Raw genomic sequence first — 19,480 nt, forward strand, 5'->3', positions numbered from 1 at the left:
GAAGTGTTCCGTGAGCTTTATTCAGTGGGCTGTTGCTCTTCGCTGACAGAAATCTTGGGGGGTTCCGAAAGTTTGAAAAGAATGAGGTACCAGATTGAGAAAGGGGTCATACAATCTAGGGCGTAACTCCATCTGTTCCCCATTTCTTCCTGGCCACTAAACAAAATGCATTTTCCACGAATATGCTTCATATAGAGCTTTGTAATCTTTAAAAATGAGCGCTGTTTAAAACAATCAATAAAAAAGGACTGAACATTGGGAACATTATGTTTTCCTATCTCAGAACATCAAGTCTCCAAAATCATTTTGGAGATTATGTAGACTTAGAAATTGTATTTGTATTTAAATCTACCATATGTTAAACATAATGTAAAGCCAGCCTGAGGCAAGGACAAAATGAACCTAGTCATATTTTTTGTATTTCCCTGCATGGACGGGTTTGTTTTATTTGAAATCCTCGGTTCGAAACTTGGTGTTGCCACCGATCGGGTGGGCGCCATCTAGCGGGCATAATTGGCAGTGCCTGAAGCAGATACTAATTGGCCACGGTATCTGCAGGGTGGCGGTCGGACTATGTGTGGGTGGGTGTTACTTCATACGCTGTGTAAGGCCTGTGCAGAATGCAAGGGCGAGAAGAGGAGGGCTGTGCACGTGTCGGAAGAGTCGTGTACAGCGACGTGCTCTCCTCGGATGCAATCAGGTATCTCTCAGCAGCGGAAGACAAAATTGAGTGCGCTAAATCTGGAGGAAAATGGGGAGAAAACGCAGTATTTGGACACCTGACCATGAGTTTTCTGGACATCCTATTTCAAAAATAAATTTAAAGCAGTGACATCTATGTGATCTTTTAATAACTTTATTAATGAAAGGGTGTGCATATTCATGCAACCACGTGTTGCACTGTAACATTTTCAAGATTTAGTTCTTGAATCAGTCAATCATTTAGTTAAGGTCGTGTGGGCTACACCATCAGACGAGACCCGGCGATGTAGCGGAAATCCTTAAAGATGTTGCTCTCACCACAGTTGCTCGACTTTCTCTTACACTGGAAACAGCGGCGATATTGTTCACACTGATCCAGCAGCAGCATGCCGCCTGACCTGAACACCATTATAGAATAGTAAAATGATTAGGCTATAATTAATGCTGGACATGTTCTGTGCTCATATAAATAGGCCTAGTTTTTACCAAGGTCCCGTCTCACCTGATAAAAACCTCCTCCTCTAGATCTCTGAGGCGCTTCGTTTCAGCACCGTGCCTCAACGACTGTTTTAGCAAAGCTGCCATGTTTCCTTGCTTCTCGTGACGAGCGAGCTGATCTTCTCGGAACCTGTAAGGCAGCAAGATATGAGATCAAACCTTCATACTACAGAGAGAATAGTGAAACGAGACATCATGATGACAAACAGATACAGTTAGGTTAGGAATCTGTTACAGCCCTGCTATGTTTCTATCGTTTTACTTTATAGAGATAAATGATATAGTATTAGTAAAACACATGCATTATTTAGCCACAAGTATGTAGATGGCTTATTGGACATCCCATTCCAAAGCCTTCTCTTTTCTCCACAAGATTTTGAAGTGTATCTGAGGAAATTTGTGCTCATTCGGTCACAAAAGCTTTTGTCAGGTTAGGCACTGATGTTGGGCAGGAAGGCCGAGCTTCTGCCTTCTAATTCAGTGGGGTTAGGTGAGGTCACTTGAGACAAACCATGCCTTTAAGGATCATCTAGGGCAATAAAATGGCATTCTTTATCATATATAAATAAACACGTGTACAGTATAATGAAATCCCAGTATTCATTTGGAAGCTGGACTGTTACCTGCTGTAGATCCCTGACTGCAGTCGAAATGGGTATATTGCTGCTCACGCCTCCAACCCGCACAGCACTCTGCACAGTCGCCTCTCTATCTGCTAATCAGGGTCCTTACACAGCGTTTGAAGACCCCACACACATAGTCCGGTCATCCTGCTCTATCAGAAATGTGTCTGCTGCAGGCACTGCCAATTATGCCCGCTAGATGGCACCCAGCCGACCGGTGGCAACAACGAGTTTCGAACCGAGGAGCTCAGAATCTTAACTGGTGTGCTAGCAGAATATCCCGCTGTGCCACCTGGGTGCCAGACTGGTTCATTACTATTTATATTTTTTACTGTTTCTTTGAATCAGTTCTAACTGAGATCATACACACTGAACAGTGGGGATAGTCCTAGGCTAGTGGGTGGAGCTTTGGGCCATTTATTGGCAGGTTGTGGGTTTGAACCCTGGCATTGCCATGCAGCCACTGTTGGGTCCTTGAGCAAAGTCCTTAACTCTTTGGCTCCAGGGGTGTTGAAATTGGCAGATGCTGCACTCTGAGCAGATTACTTGGGAAAAATTTTTATTGTACCTGTGTATATGTATAAATGATATATAAAAGTGTTCCATCTGCACTAGATTATAAGAAAGATTTTTAGAGATGCTGTTGAACAATTTTATTGTCTATAATTCTATCGTTTCTGAACATGTGGCTACTTTGCATATGTTTCCATAGATATTGAAATAACGTTCAGATGTATCGGCCATCCATAAAGCGTCTAACAAATGTAGCCCAGTCATATGTTGATTGCTCACTCACTCCTTGTGGTTGCGCTGCAGCATTTCCTTTTCTTTTTTCTGCTCATTCAGCCTCTTTGACTGAACCTCGTTTCTCTTCACAGTGGCTGCATTCAGCTGATCTGCATAAATCCTCCGTGCTCGCAGCTTTTCTTCAGCCTGTGCAGCTGCTTCAACATCGGCTCTTGCACCAAACACCGGGACATCAGAGTTGGGCTGGCGTGCAGGGATGCGTGGGCCCAGGAACTCCAGCTGAACAAAACACATATATAAATAGGTTTGTGTTGGTTTGTGCATGGTGCACGTGTATATGATGGGAAATTTCAACAGGTCATTAACCGCTTAATCCAGATCTGCTGCATTCAATTCATGCACTCCTACTATCCCTCTGACTATCTCATGTACATGTTTGGTGGGTGTACAAGTGGGTTTTGTTTTATTGGGCTTGATAACATCATAAAACTTGAACTTACCTGGTAATCAAGGGCCCGCTGAAGCTTTCTGACATTCTCCTTTTTCATCTTAACATCATGAGCTTTTCGTCTAGCCAAGCTGTGGAAGACAAGACCACCTTAAACCTCAAGAATCATTAAAACACCTTGAGCAGATAACAGATCTTACTCTTGATCTTACTCTTCTGCTAGCTGGACCTGCTGAAGCTTATCGATAATTTTCTCCTCCTGGAGGCTCCGCTCGTGGGACTGTTTAAGTTGGGTCACCTGCTCTGTCAGCTCCTGTGTGTACTGCCTCTGCTTCAGGAGCTTTGGGGGGGTAAATGGGCGTACGTTGAAAATGTAGGAGCCCTGGAAGTGTGTGTTTGGATTTTAGTGCTATTAAAATGACGGGACATCAATAAAGAGAAAACTGAAATACTTTGCTCTACTATCTGCTATCTACTATTATTAGATTAAGGTCGGAGTTAAGGTTAGACCCACCTCAAACTCTGAAGGTCTGGCTTTCGTTTTAGCCTTCAGTTTTTCAGCAGTTCTGAGATTGAAAGCTGCAGTTTTCTTATTCTCCTCCCGATTTTGCTCGCGCTCGGCCTGTAATTTCCACAGAGCCACAATTAAAATGCACGTTGTGTATGTGTAAGAGAATATGTGAGCATTAAACAGTTTATACCATCCACAACATTAATAATACAAATCTTATTCCAAAAATGGTACAGTTGGTAAAAAAGCAATTCACATGTATTCCATTGAAATTAGCACAAATTACAGATTTTGTTATTAATTTTTGTAAATACGCACTAATTCCCAAATTAATTCCTGTAACACTTTTCAAAAAAGTTGGGACAAGGCTCAAATAAAAATCAGAACATTGCAAACTGCAAACAACTGGATTAAGCTGGCAAGGAGCATTAACAATGTCCATATCAAACCTCAATCTGCATGGCTTCATTGTAAAAGAGTGCAGATGCTAGACTGACACCAACAGCAACGACAAGCAGTGACAAGCCAATGCTGGTCCGGGTCTCAGGAGTGCAGTCTCCTGGTTCATGCTCATTTTCTAGCCAATGATTGGTTGTTATGACCATTAATTTTTGGTTTGGCTCATTGTGTTTTGCCAGAAGTTTGTTTGTTTGTTTGTGTGTGTGTGTGCGTGCACTGGTTCTCACCTGCTCTCTCTGGAGGGTCTGCTCGATCTTCTGTGCCTCAGCAAGCACCAGCACTTTCTCCTGTTCCCTTTCCTCTCTTCGCCTCTTATCCGCGACATACACGGGGACGTTACGCTGGGCTCGCTGCATACACACGTAGCATAGTTCCTACACACACACACACACATTAGCTCATTGTGGTCCCCAGATACATTTGTACGCAAATGTTAATGTATCAACTACAATAGAATAGTGAATGTGGCAAGTCTGGATGCCCTACAAAGTCCAGTACCGACTGGTGAGCCTTAATTTGTTTAAATAAACCACCTCAGGTCTGGTTCCACTGGGAAACACTGGTCGCAAGGCAGGAATATCCAGGACAGGGCACCAATCCATCCCAGGGCTTTGTCCACCCCCACCTCAGACATAGCCAATTATTTCTGTGTAGATGGCCTAACCTTTGAACCAGGATCTCTAGCGCAATAGACTGCTGTGCCAACCAAACGCACTTAGTTGTATTTCTTAATGTTAAATGTTTTTTGTAGTACAGTTTTATGAACATGTTTTAAAGAACCCCCTTTTACTGTGAAAAGTCCTGCTAAACAGCTAAACAAAGTTTAGAGAACGTATTACAAATACTATTTTTAGCAAAGCCTCGTTAAACTAATGTGTTTTGTGTGTGTGGGAGGGGGTGTCTTCATTTTTAATGAACATTGAAACTAACTCTACTAAATCTACCTGTCCAGCTCTGGTGTGGTCATGGCAGGTCTGACCGCAGTCAGCAGCTTCTTTGTTTATTTTCTCTTCAGCAGCACCGCCCTCTGGTGGCTGAGAGGATGCAGCAGATCTAAAAATCAGATTGACCTCAGGTCAGGTTATAACTGTGAACGAATCTTTTCCTCTCTTACGACCAGCCTACACATTTAACCACTGGCCATTGCTGCCGACCCATACAGATAATAATCAGAAAGTGTGTCCTTCCTGTAGCTATCTTTAGCTTTTAAGCGCAGTTTAAAGTGCAGTTTATGTACAAGATTTTAATAATCAGTGTGGACACTAATTTGAGTGACTTTTGAAAAAAAAAACATAACTGTAGGAACTTGTGCCTTAGAAGTCAAGATGCATGCAACTGGACTCAAATGCAAAAGGTTTATATCAGAAAAACTATCCACTGAATGCCAGGCTCAAGAACTTTATAAATGTACAGCATCACTGGTTGAGTGATGGGTTCAGATTCTCCACTTTGTCATCAAACATTTCAGGGTGCACTGTAAGGTCCTGACAGAGTGTTTTCATTTGATCTCATACCAGAGAGGCTATTTCACTAATACTATAATACTGGCTTTAGGCTGGTTGTAGGCCAGAATCCAAGCAGCTTTTGTTAGGGGTTTCTGTTACACTGACACTGCTGCGCTGAATAAGCTCAGTGGGGGTCCAAGTTAAACACTCGTGTTTTGTTCACTACAAAGCAACGGATCTGCCACTGTCCTAAACCAGGTCATTTCAACACAGACTTCTCTGTTATTAAACAGCCAAAACCTGACAGAAATGCAATTATCTATGACTTCATGGAAAAATAGCACCTCAAAGGATATTGATATTGCCAGTATGGACTGTCTAGGCAGTTATTAAGACAGTTTAAAACGACCATAGGTTAAATAAATGTGGTAAAATTTGCAAGAGATCTCCAAATCTATAATAAAATTATGCTTTTTATTGCATACATGTACAAAATTAGACAATTGGTGCCAACTTTGACTATTGTAAGAAAAGATGTTCAATTGGGTTGAGGTCTGGACTTTGTCTGGGCCAATCAAAGTCATTTAGAGTCTTGTTTTGACTGCATGCTTTAGATCATTGGGTGGATGTTCTTGTGTTTGGTCACAATTATCCATCACTCAATTCTTACCAGCCTCCTTACTGCTAAGAGGCGGCACGGTGGCTAAGTGGGTAGCACTGTCGTCTCACAGCAAAAAGGTCCTGGGTTCAATCCCCAGGTGGGGCGGTACACGTCCTTTCTGTGTGGAGTTTGCATGTCCATGACTGTGTTCCATATAACCTTGTGTGACCTGATAAACCTTGTGTAATGAGTAACTACCGTTTCTGTCATGAATGTAACCAAAGTGTAAAACATGACGTTAAAATCCTAATAAACAAACAAACCTTGCTGCTAAGAGAGACACACATTGCATGATGCTGCCAACACCATGTTTTACTGTAAAGATGAAGGTACTGATAGGTGCACACTGTCTGATTTTAACCAAACATTGGGCTTGCTGTTCTGCTCTAGGAATCCGATCTCTATCTCATATCTAATGTTGTCATTACATGCAGTTTAGCAAACTCCAAGTGGGCTGTCATGTGACTTTTACTCAACAATGGCTTCAATAATGGATTAACAGAGCACTGCAGAGATGGTTGTCTGTCCTACAGGTTTGCCCATCTCTCAGCATTACTATTAAAGCTGCATTAGAGTGACTGTTGGCTTCTATCTTGCCATGATGACTCAATGCAGGGGTGCAGGGATTTGTTAAACACAAACCCCTAATTTTCTCAGTACAAGATTGACTTAATTAACCCCTAAAGATGTTTTATGTCCTCAATCATACATAATGCAAGAACACTGGACTCACATACCCTGCAGTTTCATCAGACAAAACCTTGGCCACTTGGTCGTCTGTGAAGATAATAACATTTGCTTTAGCTGTAGCCAGTCCGGACATGGGTCGTCCTGAAAGCTGGTTCTCTGCTACACATGCAAACAAAATTCTTCCACATAAGAATAAAATGCTGGTAGATAATTATAGATAACGGTGACCTATAATGAGCTTGTAATGTTCAATGTGCACACATTTACATTCTATGAGCACTGACTCACCGATTTCAGTCTGCTTTTGTTTATCTGCTGTTTTGCTGATTGAAGGAAGAGAACATTTGTCATCTTTCTCCTCCTCTTTCAGTGGCTCTGCTAAAGGGATTCTGGGAAACATGATGGCATTGCCGGTGTGAAGACGCTGAAGACATGACAGTCTTCCAGAGACCACAGAGATGGAGGTTCCAGGTCTCTGCAAAATCAGGTTATTTATAATAATGAGTTAATAAATATTAAGTAATGAATTTGTCCTAAAGTAAAGCTGTTAGCAGGAACAGATCATGAGAAAGGCACTGATCTTATTACATAAAGATAACGTAGCAACCAGATACACAATACTACAATGCACAGAGAAACGGTCCTGTGACAGCCACTGTGAGGGTAGTTTGGGGTGGAATTTCACTGTCCTTTGATTTAAAGGATTATCTTAGGAAGAATGATGCTTTAGCACTGTGTTAATTTACCTTGATATGACATTGCAGTGGTACCAGCACTAGCTTCACCTCCGATATTCAAAAATGAAGCTGGAGTTTATTCACATGACCCTAAAAATGCTCTTGTGACTGAATCAGCACAAATTCCTAAAGGTACGGTACAAAATCCTTGTAGAAAGCCTTTAAAGAAAACTGGTAAAGACAGAAGGGGGCACTTTCATACTAATACCCATGGTTTTTGAATGATACGTCCAACAAGTTCATGGTCAGACGTCCACACTGGGCCATGTAGTGTACAAATATCTGTACGGGTGAATGAGCTAAAGCTGAAATGTCAGATAATGTCAAAGTGATTCTTGTTAGCTAATGACATGACAGCTCACATATTGAAGTAGTTTCTTAGAAAACACAACTTAAATAAACACAACCATCACCCATGTATGTTTGGCTTACATTTGTTAGAGCTGTCAGGAGCGTCCCAGTGCCATCCATGCCTGAGATAAAGTCCTTGTAGAAGTTCATCTTGACGACGCTGTGACGGAACCTGAGGACGCCGATGCCTCTGAACACCAAGAAAACAGAACGCTGGGCAGCCACAGCACGTAGCAGCAAGAGGAGCATCTCCTTCACACAGCCCTCCATGATGTCACGCTGGAAAGGACTGTCCATGCTCAGAGCGGTGAAATTGAGCTGCACCACCGGAACGTCTCCCGCTGTGATCCGGTAATGACACATTGATCACTGATACCTACAGTGTGCTTCTCTAAGTACAGGTAAACATCTACAACGTCCCAATGCAAGAGAAACATTGCTTAAATACACTGATCAGCCATAACATTAAAATTACCTCCTTGTTTCTACACTCACTGTCCATTTTATCAGCTCCACTTACCATATAGAAGCACTTTGTATTTCTACAATTACTGACTGTAGTCCATCTGTTTCTCTACATACCTTTTTAGCCTGCTTTCACCCTGTTTTTCAATGGTCAGGACCCGGTCAGGACCCCCACAGGACCACCACAGAGCAGGTATTATTTGGGTGGTGGATCATTCTCAGCACTGCAGTAACAATGACATGGTGGTGGTGTGTTAGTGTGTGTTGTGCTGGTATGAGTGGATCAGACACAGCAGCGCTGCTGGAGTTTTTAAATACCTCACTGTCACTGCTGGACTGAGAATAGTCCACCAACCAAAAATATCCAGCCAACAGCTCCTTGTGGGTAGTGTCCTGTGACCACTGATGAAGGTCTAGCAGATGACCAACTCAAACAGCAGCAATAGATGAGCGATCGTCTCTGACTTTACATCTACAAGGTGGACCAACTAGGTAGGAGTGTCTAATAGATATATAGATGCAGTGCAATGAAGCAGGTACACAATGAATACTGTAGTACCGTTTCATCTGGCCTTAATGCTAACATGTTCAAAATGGAAAAAATACAATAGTATTATACTTGTATGTCATACTACACTATTGTAATGTAATGTAATGTTTAAATGAAAGTGAATGTTAGATTAAAATAAAGGCCATTTTCCCTTAAATATAATCACATCTATCATATAATTAGGCTATTGGGTGGCACCGCAGTAAAACATACTAGCCAAACAGTGCCTGTGAGTTCTAATCGTTTGACTGAAACTAGATGATACCTGTATTAGGTCATTTTTGCCTTCTTGTGTCCTGGCTGCAATAACAGTGTGATCTTCTTCATCCAAATACATTAAGAAACTATCACCTGATGTAATAATGTACTTACCTGGAGCAAGAGGTTTGTTCTGCTTGAGGCCATGAGACTGGGAGAGTTTTTCAGCCAAGAGGAAGATTGGCCGCTGAATGAGGACGTACTTCATACCCAAGTCCAGTTTTTGCTGAGAGAACGTGAACAGTCCCAAGCCAGGAATGCGCACACCCTAAAACAAAAAGATCAACCACATAAGTAATGCACACTTTAAAACTGTATTTTATACCGTCCTCTCAATTTTGGGCCCAAAGAAATTATATTAATGATTAACATTGTAGGTGCATTAATTAGATCATGTTAAATAAATACTGTTTACAAGGTTTTTTTGTTTGTTTATTAGGATTGTAACGTCATGTTTTACACTTTTTGGTTACATTCATGACAGGAACGGTAGTTACTCATTACACAAAGTTCATCAGTTCACAAGGTTATATCAAACAGTCATGGACAATTTAGTATCTCCAATTCACCTCACTTGCATGTCTTTGGACTGTGGGAGGAAACCCACACAGACACGGCTTCATTCATTCTAACAGTACACCACAGACATTTCATCATTACTCAGGTCTAAGTACTTTCTCACCTTTTGCATGGACATTTGCATCTGGATGAAATCGGACACATTTCCCCAAATGTCATCCACATCTGTACAGAAATAAAATACATTTTGCTTAGTTCTTTTCACTCATGTTAAATAAACTGGCTGTCATTTCTGCAATTATAAGCACCTAAGGAATTTCTTATTTGATGGAATGACTTCATTTCAACTAAGCAAAGATTTAAAACAGTCGAATCAGTACCCTAGGTGGTATGTCCTTGGCACAACCAGCTATTGACATATGGGGTATGACCCCAAAACCCACCAACATTATGTATCTACATACAATATATATCATTGGGTATAACGTATTTATAATAGTACAAGAATTTAATAAAAAATATACAAAGTTTTATTTTATATTAAAACAATTTTTGTCCCAAATAATTCAGTGACAGCTTCCACAGAGAGATAAAATGTAAAATCAGCATTGTAAAAGCTATTTAACCGAAATAACTAAATAAAAAGGGCATTAGAGTAAGATAGGCTACATTAGACCAGCTGAAACGTTTTTAAAATAAATAATGGTTATTTATTTATATTTTAAAGGAACTGAAATATGATCTGATTTTAATTGAAATTGTAATAATTATAATGAAATGTTTATAAATGAAGTAATAATATGGTAAATACAGGTTTATGTGACATGTAATGTAACCTACCCTGTACTTATAACTTTATGAATTATAACTTGTGAACAACAGATCTCCAGTAGACTTTATTCTGTTAAGGTGTCAATATGAAGTTTATCAGTAAGTAATGATAATGCATGAATAATATACCCCAGACTATAGTACTTTACTGAAGTAACACTTACATTACCTTTCTCTCTCAGCTGGGACAGAGTTGGTAAAGCTTGGCGCTCTGCGTCCGACACACCGGCTAACAAGCCGTCAGTCATGGTGAAAAAACACACTTTAAATCTGAGCTTCTATCCGAAAGCAGTTTGTAATTCGTGGTTATTTCTGTTGGGAAGAATATGTCGATGTGAAATCCTGACAGATCAAACGAACAGATCAAAAGAACTCCGGCACACTGTGCGTTGCTACGGAGAAGTGACGCAATCAACACTTGAACCCCCCGCATTGTGACACTGATCATGAGAGGCTTTACAGGTTCATACAGGTCACCTGTACTCAGTGCTTGTGGATGATGATTGTATTGTTCAAAGTTAACTATTCTATACAAACTAAACCCGGGAGAGTGGAGGCCTAGTGGGTGAAGCTTTCGATTATCAATCAAAAAAGTTGAGACATGAGGCCAATGTTTGGCCCTTGAGCAAGGCCCTTAACCTTCTCAGCTCCAGGGGTGCCATAAAGTGACTGACCCTGTGTTCTGACCCCGTGTTCTGACCCCAGCTTCCAAACAAGCTGGGATAAGGGGAAAAATAATTTCTTTGTACTGTACATGTGTAGGGCGGCACGGTGGCTCGGTGGGTAGCACTGTCGCCTCACAGCAAGAAGGTCCTGGGTTCGATCCCCAGGCGGGGCGATCTGGGTCCTTTCTGTGTGGAGTTTGCATGTTCTCCCCGTGTCCGTGTGGGTTTCCTCCGTGAGCTCCGGTTTCCCCCCACAGTCCAAAGACGTGCAGGCAGGTTAATTGGAGACGCTGAATTGCCCTATAGGTATACGGGTGTGTGTGTGTCTGCCCTGCGATGGACTGACGCCCCATCCAGGGTGTTACTGTGTGCCTTGCGGCTATTGAAAAGCTGGGATAGGCTCCCCCCCCCCCCCCCTGCCCAAAGAGGGCATTTTCTACACTGCTGATTAGCTAATGTGAACAGTTAGCATTTAATCATTATTTATACAGAATGCTGAAAAGCTCGGCTTTCCTAAGCTGCATACAAGAAGCCCCAGAGTCACTCACACAGCTTTATTATGTAGATAGATAGATATATGATAGATAGATAGATAGATGATAGATAGATGATAGATAGATAGATAGATAGATAGATATATGATAGATAGATGATAGATAGATAGATGATAGATAGATAGATAGATAGATAGATGATAGATAGATAGATAGATAGATAGATAGATAGATAGATAGATAGATAGATAGATAGATAGATAGATAGATAGATACTACTGCTGAGATCAAGGATTCGAATCTTCGAATCTCTGCAATTTTCTCAACAGGTTGGGTGTTTGCCTCACTAATGTCCTGTGGTTGGGGGGATTGGGTGGCCGAAATAGTCCCAAACCCAAATAATACTAGAGCGATGTGTCAGGAAGGGCATCCAGCATAAAAACTGCCAAATGTGGTACGTGGATCAGAACTGCTGTGGCGACCCATAAATACAGGAGTACATTTAGGCCAGAAAAAGTAATTTTTATTCTTTCTTTGTACTTTTTCAGATTCATTAAGATTCGATAGAATTAACAAATGACAGATGTATATTTTGAACTGAGAGAAAAAACACAATAAGCTGTAAAAATCAATGAAATTTAATTTCTGCCAGTGACATACATGTCCATTATAAGTGTATGTAAATGTTAACATAAATATAAGAGCACTAAGAATGCTGTTGTTTTGGGAAACATTACTCAGGGCTCCTTTAAGTAATTGGATCTTCATTTTTATATCCTTTTCATTAGATTTTTGTTATGTTTAACATGATTCCATTAAAAAAGGAAAATAAAAACAGGAAACATTTATTTTTTCCATTTAGGATCATAACTGACAAAGAAAAACCACCACTATCAGACCCCTACATTAAGCCTTTGCCAGCGTTGAAAGCATTTAAAGAACACATTAGGGATAAAGATTGCTCAACTTACTGCATTTTTTCTTTAGCGTATCTTTAGCACATAAGACAATATAAACAATACGGTTGAAGATCTGCAGTCCATCAACCACTCAAATTACAACCCCTTAATATTCACTGCATCAGTAATGCATTTCAGTGACATTCTTCTTGCTGTTCAGTAAAACTGTCCAGAAATCCTGCAAAGTCTCAAACATAAAAGGGCGTTTCCTAAATCTGAATACATGTCAATGTTCTGCTCCTCCTTCAGATAATTACTCAGATGAAAAAGCATGTCATGTCTTCCAGAAGTTTGGATTCTGCGCCATTCGTCTTTGAAAGTTTTCATACCTGAAGAGAGAGAAAACAAGGAAACGCAGATAAACACATGAGATTAACAGATCAGTTCTTGCAGAGAGTACAAGCACAGTGGGGGGCACAAGTATAGGGATGCTACTGGTTGTGCTTTTATTGTTTTTTCATTACAATATAATCAGCATAATTCAGTGAAAAGCTGAATCTCTGAACTGAGTTTCTTGGTCATTTCTAAGCTTGTATTAGTGAGAGATAAACAACGGCTGCAGATTTAGTCATCTCAACAAAATTCTACCAGCTCAATGTCGCCTAAGCATGTTTTTCAATGGAAGGCAGAAAGACTTTTTGAGTAAAATTGTAAAATCTAAATGAGATTAAACATTGACTAAAAAGAGCCAATCGCAGCTCCAGATCTATTATATTATTACACGTTAGCTGAAGTTTAGACCAGACCCAGAATAATCATCATTTCTAAAAGAAAAGCCTGAATTAATCAACTATAGACCATTTCAGAATGGAGCTGGCAGGAACAAACATCTCAGAGGGGTTTGGTGTCATCTGAGCCTGTGACAGAGCGAAGGACGAGGTGAAGTTGTACAAACTCTCCAGCATCTTCTGTGTAAACTGTTACAAAGAAGAAAAACGACTTTTTGTCATATATACATACACACGAGTACAGTACAATACAATTACTTTTTTTGTGCAGGGTCAGCAATTGTGCGGCGTCACTGGAGACAAGAGGATTAAGGGCCTTGTTCAAGGGCCCAACAGTGGCTGCATGGTAAAGCCAGGGTTCAAACCCACAACCTTTCGATTAACAGCCTAAGGCTCTACCCACTAGGCTACCACTGTCCTCAATAGGGTTTTTAATGGTTAAGGGATTTTGCTCATGGGCTTAACAGGGGCAACTTAGCTGGAGTGGGGACTGAACTGAGAACCTTCTGATAATTAAGTAAAAAATTGGGCAAATTCTGATATTTGTTTGTTTATTAGGATTTTAACGTCATGTTTTACACTTTGGTTACATTCATGACAGGAACGGTAGTTACTCATTACACAAGATTCATCAGTTCACAAGGTTATATCAAACACAGTCATGGACAATTTCGTATCTCCAATTCACCTTTGGACTGTGGGAAGAAACCGGAGCTCCCGGAGGAAACCAACGCAGACACAGGGAGAACATGCAAACTCCACACAAAAAGGAACCGAACCGCCCCACCTGGGGATCGAACCCAGGACCTTCTTGCTGTGAGGCGACAGTGCTACCCACTGATATTCTGATATAAATGTGTTGCAGTGCTTTTACTTACTAATATAAATCTACACTGATAGGATCCAAAACATTAGGACCACCCCCCAAAAATGTGCCTGGCAATGCCAGGTAACAACTGTGCATGACAAGAATGGGAATGGTATTAAATGTTGGGCTGATGGTAGATGAAAGGTTCAACTAATGGACTTATTTATTTGTAAATATGAGGTTATTCTAAATTTGATGGCTGCATGTATCACAGAAAGTTGGGACAGAGGCCGGTTACGTTCCTTCCAACATTGTTCTGTAATCATTTTAGAACAGAGTATACCAATTGTCATGAAAGCTGCTTAACAGTCTGTAGTCTGCCTTGTTGTATACTAGGCTTCTAGACTGCACGCAGGCCAGTCTAGTACCTGCACATCTTTTACCACAAAGCTACACTTTTATAAAACATGCCAAATGTATATTCTATAGTACACTTGTTTAGTGTATTCAAATGCAACAAAAAACTACTAAACAATTTATAAGGAATGTTCTGCTTTGGCTGCCGTTAGTTACCTGTGTGAAGGAATCCATGGTGGAGACGGCCGAGTTAGAAACGGGTGTCTGTTGGGCAAGCTGGTCAAGAGGCTCGATGGAAACACCAACCTGAGCCACTGAGGCCTGGGAGGCAGCCATCATGCCGAATGGATGACTCCCACCCTCACCTGCAAAAGATAAAGGATAAAAGATACAGCATTAGTTCATTTATCTTTTACTCAATGTGTCAATCGCTTCATCTAAATCCGGCATTTAATTTTTGGGATTTGTCACCATGTGTACAAAAACATATCATGCAGATGTCTGTACTGTCAGTCAAATTACTTAAACTTTCTAAACTAAAAGGACATCTGTAATGCATCTTTAGAGCATGCATGCAAGTACGTAGATGCAAGGAACTGAATGCATTCAACTGCTTATAGAATAAACCTGTATTTGAAAGGAAAATTCTGTTAATAACATAATTTAAACAATAAGCAGCAAGATACATGTACGTTTTCAATTTGGGTCATTTCTCATGGTAAAAGACATTATTTTATTTTTTCTTTATAATCAGCTTCCACATTCTTGACATAAAAAGCTGCTTATAAGCACAAACCCCTCTGACCATAAGCTGACTAAAAATATGACAGCACTTTTAGTTGCATTATGTAAACACGACTAACCATGCAAGGACAAGATGCACTGGAGGATATTGTAATTGCCAGTGTTTGTACTCACCAGCTTTTAAACCAGATATTTTGAATATGGCACTTGGCTTTTCATTGGTTATGAAGCCCAGGAGCTGCCACACCTGGCCAGCTACAGAATCGGGGAAGGAGAAGTAAACGGCACCACCCATCCCAGCAGGGAAAGGCACTGTGCCCAGCATGAACACCACCACATGGTTCACATTTTCATAGTCAGGTAGGTTGAACACAAACTTGTCACTGGTAACCTGCTGGGCATCTGTCTGCACCTACAGTAAACACGGGTACAACAGAAAAATGAGAACGAGGCAGAATATTACAAAAATGTATTCATGGCTTAATACTAAATAAACTGCCACATGTATTTAGCACCACAGTCCATTCTGCACGTGTGCAGTAGCCGACTGCATCTTTTCATCTGCACGAGGCGAGTTCATACGCTTATACAATCAGCTTTGTGCACGGAGAGCCACACCCTGATCAGCATTATTCCTTAACTCTATGCAGACGGCATCAATCAGCCAGCAGAGGTCGTCCCTATTCAGCTGATCCTACCCTATGAACAACAGCCAATCGTTGTTCATGTAGCCACCCAGCCCAGCCGGATGGCAGAGCTGAACCTTTTCTTTTTTTAAAAGTTGTGTTCTACGTCACCACTGTGTGTTCATACAATACACATTTTTAGGAACCCAGTTTTTACTGTAATAGTCAACATTATAATCCAGTGCTTACAAAAAGTACACTGAATATTTATGATAAAATTATTAAGAGACAATAATTTGACTTTGACTGTTTAGATGTAGCTGGATAGTTGCAGCGGCCAATCAGCGTCACATTTGTTTCTCCAAAAACATTAAAAATCAAAATCAGCTCAAGGCTCAGAATGAAGCTGCTTTTTCTCAAATTTAATCCAAGATTAAAGACCTTCCTTGTTTCTACACTCACTGTCCATTTTATCAGCTCCACTTACCATACAGAAGCACTTTGTAGTTCTACAATTACTGACTGTAGTCCATCTGTTTCTCTGCATACTTTTTAAACCTGCTTTCACCCTGTTCTTCAATGGTCAGGACCCCCACAGAGCAGGTACTATTTAGGTGGTGGATCATTCTCAGCACTGCAGTGACACTGACATGATGGTGGTGTGTTAGTGTGTGTTGTGCTGGTATGAGTGGATCAGACACAGTAAAATACCGTGTCCACTCACTGTCCACTCTATTAGACACTCCTACCTAGTTGGTCCACCTTGTAGATGTAAAGTCAGAGACGATCGCTCATCTATTGCTGCTGTTTGAGTCGGTCATCTTCCTATGGGACGCTGTTGGCTGGATATATTTTTGGTTGGTGGACTATTCTTAGTCCAGCAGTGACAGTGAGGTGTTTAAAAACTCACAGCACAACACACACTAACACACCACCACCATGTCAGTGTCACTGCAGTGCTGAGAATGATCCACCACCTAAATAATACCTGCTCTGTGGTGGTCCTGACCATTGAAGAACAGGGTGAAAGCAGGCTAAAAAAGTATGTAGAGAAACAGATGGATTACAGTCAGTAATTGTAGAACTACAAAGTGCTTCTATATGGTAAGTGGAGGTAAGTCTTAGTCCTGGACTAACTGGTTAATCGTGTGTACATTTCAGTCTTCTGATCGTTTACTTACCAGTCTGCCTGCAACCAAACACCCAAACATGATCCTGCACTACTGTCAGTACTGTTACCAGTGCAGAGCTCTCACCAAAACAATCTTCCACACTGCCCACAACATTCAACCATGGCTTAATAACCTCTCCACGTTATAAACCACACATTCTATCCGACCCGACCCGAACCGATCCGAACCGATCCGATCTAACCACACGATCGCTCCTGCGGCTGCTAGAAACTTCCAAACTACGCTGCTCACACGCAGCTGCTGATTGGCTGAAACATCTGCGCGAGCCTTTTACGCCGGAAACAAAACACAGAAAGGGCTGTGTTTCAATCAGCAAACTACACTACAAACTAGTACACTCTTAGTGCACTACTTTATGGGTGTTTAGAGCATTTTGACGCACTACGTAGTAACCAGAATGCGAATTGGGACGGACTCATAGTGTTATTTAGAAAAGCGCTCATTCATCACCAAAAGCTTAATCCTGGTCAGGATCGCGTATGATCCCTGGACTTATGACATCTCATCGCAGTTCTAGAGAATCTTTTTCCTTTACATGCTGCTTAGTAAACTCCAAGTGTGCTGCCATATACCTTTCACTTAACAGTACCCCCAGTCTTGGAGTGCAGTTGTAGCCTAGTGGTTAAGGTACTGGGCTAGTAACCAAAAGGTCGCTGGTTCAAGTCCCACCACTACCGGGTTGTCACTGCTGGGTCCTTGAGCAAGGCCCTTAACCTTCACTTGCTTAGAATGTATACTGTCACAGTGCTGTAAGTCGCTTTGGATAAAAGCGTCCACTTAATGCTGAAAATGTAAATGTCTTAATATACGTATTTATGGCCGCTCAGGTGAAGTACGTTAGCGCACCAGAGTTGGGGTTTCGAATACATCGTATCGAATCTCGGCTCTACCTTTCCGACTGGGCGGCATGAACAACGATTGGCTGTTGTTCAGGGTTAGAGGGTAAGAAAGTGGGATCATGGGTCCTCATAACTGGTGCGACTGCTGCCCCTGCACAGGGCTGAGGAATGGTGCTGATGGGGGTGTGGCCCTCCGTACACAGTCCCCGTCAAGTGTATGAACTCGACTCATGCAGGTAAAAAATGCAGCCTGTACTGACTGTACGTGCCAGAGTCAGTTGAGAAGTCCTCAGTCAGCGGTGAAGGGTCAAATCAGTATAGAGGACGCAATCAGGGTAATTGGACACGACTAGATTAGGGGAAAAAAAATTGGGGGAAAATATATATATACGTATTTATTTACTGGAATTTTTAACGTCACACTTTGTTTACATTCATGACAGGATTCATCAGTTCAAGTTTTAATGTCAGACACAGTCATGGACAATTTGTATCTCCAATTCACCTCACTTGCACGTCTTTGGACTGTGGGAGGAAACCGGAGCACCTGGAGGAAACCCACACAGACACGGGGAGAACATTCAAACTCCACACAGAAAGGACCCGGACCACCCCACCTGGGGATCGAACCCAGGACTTTCTTGCTGTGAGGCGACAGTGCTACCCATAAGATGGTTGTCCATCCAATTGCCCCCCCCCCCCCCCCTTCTCTGCACAGGACTCTTAATATTAAACACTGTTTTTTATTACCCATCTGTCCAATTTGCCAGACAGCCAACTCTAAGAAGGTTCAAGGGCGTGCCAAGCTTCCTCCATTGAGGCCACTTTGGTACTGGAAACACTCAAAGCCTTAAATATTGTTTCATATCTTTGTCCCGATTTGTAATCTGCCACAATTTGATCACAGAGATCCACAGATAGTTCATTGGTCGTCATGGTTTGGTTCTTGCTCTGACAATGGGGGTAAATTTTGGGCCCTTGTATCACCAGCTTTGTGCCTTTCCAAACTATGTCTAGTCAATTCAAGAGAAATTAGCTCCTATTGACCACGACTGGATTGGGTAACAAAAGAGGGAAATAATTAAGCCAATAAATTGTTTTTTAAATATTATAATTCAAAAAGAAATTAGAAGTTCAGAAGTTTAAATCTCAGCTCTGATACTTGATGGCTGCAATCACATTTACATACATTTATACATTTTATGCATTCAGCAGACACTTTTTATCCAAGGCAACTTACAATACTGTGACAGAGTACTGTCTAAGCAACTGAGGATTAAGAGCCTTGGTCAAGGGCTCAACAGTGGCAACCTGGCAGTTGTGGGGCTTGAACCAGCGACCTTTTGATTACTAGTCCAGTACCTTAACCGCTAGGCTACAACTACCCTAGCAATGTATTATGACCTCTGCTGGCTGATCGATGGCGTCTGCACAGGAACGGAGGTTAATGAAGTTCAGTGCATGACTCTCCATGTGCGATACGGCTCTACATATGAAGCTGCTTTGTGCAAATAAAATGAACATGTGTTAGTTACGTCCTCCTCAGTCAGGAGTAGAGGTCTGCAGCAGAAG

General features: G+C 41.4%; 2 protein-coding genes across 3 annotated transcripts; both read right to left on the minus strand.

The window, feature by feature from the left end:
• Nucleotides 1-878: 878 nt before the first annotated feature.
• LOC134329545 (coiled-coil domain-containing protein 81-like) lies at nt 879-10,743 on the minus strand. Its single transcript, XM_063010829.1, has 14 exons — nt 10,665-10,743; nt 9,828-9,889; nt 9,260-9,413; nt 7,954-8,213; nt 7,073-7,259; nt 6,832-6,943; nt 4,933-5,041; nt 4,216-4,362; nt 3,533-3,640; nt 3,231-3,400; nt 3,071-3,149; nt 2,620-2,849; nt 1,205-1,330; nt 879-1,100 (listed from the first exon to the last, which is right to left on the minus strand). The coding sequence occupies exons 1-14, from the start codon at nt 10,741-10,743 to the stop codon at nt 962-964; spliced, it is 1,962 nt and encodes a 653-aa protein (XP_062866899.1). The 3' UTR covers nt 879-961.
• A 1,531-nt stretch (nt 10,744-12,274) lies between these two features.
• On the minus strand, nt 12,275-17,277 carry hikeshi (heat shock protein nuclear import factor hikeshi). Of its 2 annotated transcripts, none has more exons than XM_063009779.1 (5): nt 17,058-17,277; nt 15,425-15,662; nt 14,723-14,871; nt 13,442-13,530; nt 12,275-12,942 (listed from the first exon to the last, which is right to left on the minus strand). In XM_063009779.1, the coding sequence occupies exons 1-5, from the start codon at nt 17,085-17,087 to the stop codon at nt 12,888-12,890; spliced, it is 561 nt and encodes a 186-aa protein (XP_062865849.1). In that variant the 5' UTR covers nt 17,088-17,277; the 3' UTR covers nt 12,275-12,887. The 2 variants fall into 2 exon arrangements, with proteins under 2 accessions (XP_062865849.1, XP_062865848.1); XM_063009778.1 differs by having other exon boundaries at nt 13,412-13,530.
• Nucleotides 17,278-19,480: the final 2,203 nt, after the last annotated feature.

This window comes from Trichomycterus rosablanca, chromosome 15 (assembly GCF_030014385.1).
Source record: "Trichomycterus rosablanca isolate fTriRos1 chromosome 15, fTriRos1.hap1, whole genome shotgun sequence".
Classification (NCBI taxonomy): domain Eukaryota; kingdom Metazoa; phylum Chordata; class Actinopteri; order Siluriformes; family Trichomycteridae; genus Trichomycterus; species Trichomycterus rosablanca.

Coding starts and splice junctions, on each gene's coding strand:
- hikeshi (XM_063009778.1), bottom strand. CDS start 17,087: ATGTTTGGGTGTTTGGTTGCAGGCAGACTG. Junction 15,663..17,057: donor GTTTGGTTGCAGGCAGACTG/GTAAGTAAACGA, acceptor TGTTTACTGTAG/GTGCAGACAGATGCCCAGCA. Junction 12,943..13,411: donor GCCAGCTCCATTCTGAAATG/GTCTATAGTTGA, acceptor CTCTCTCTTCAG/GTATGAAAACTTTCAAAGAC.
- LOC134329545 (XM_063010829.1), bottom strand. CDS start 10,743: ATGACTGACGGCTTGTTAGCCGGTGTGTCGGACGCAGAGCGCCAAGCT. Junction 6,944..7,072: donor ACAAAAGCAGACTGAAATCG/GTGAGTCAGTGC, acceptor TTGCATGTGTAG/CAGAGAACCAGCTTTCAGGA. Junction 5,042..6,831: donor TTGTCTGATGAAACTGCAGG/GTATGTGAGTCC, acceptor TCTGATTTTTAG/ATCTGCTGCATCCTCTCAGC.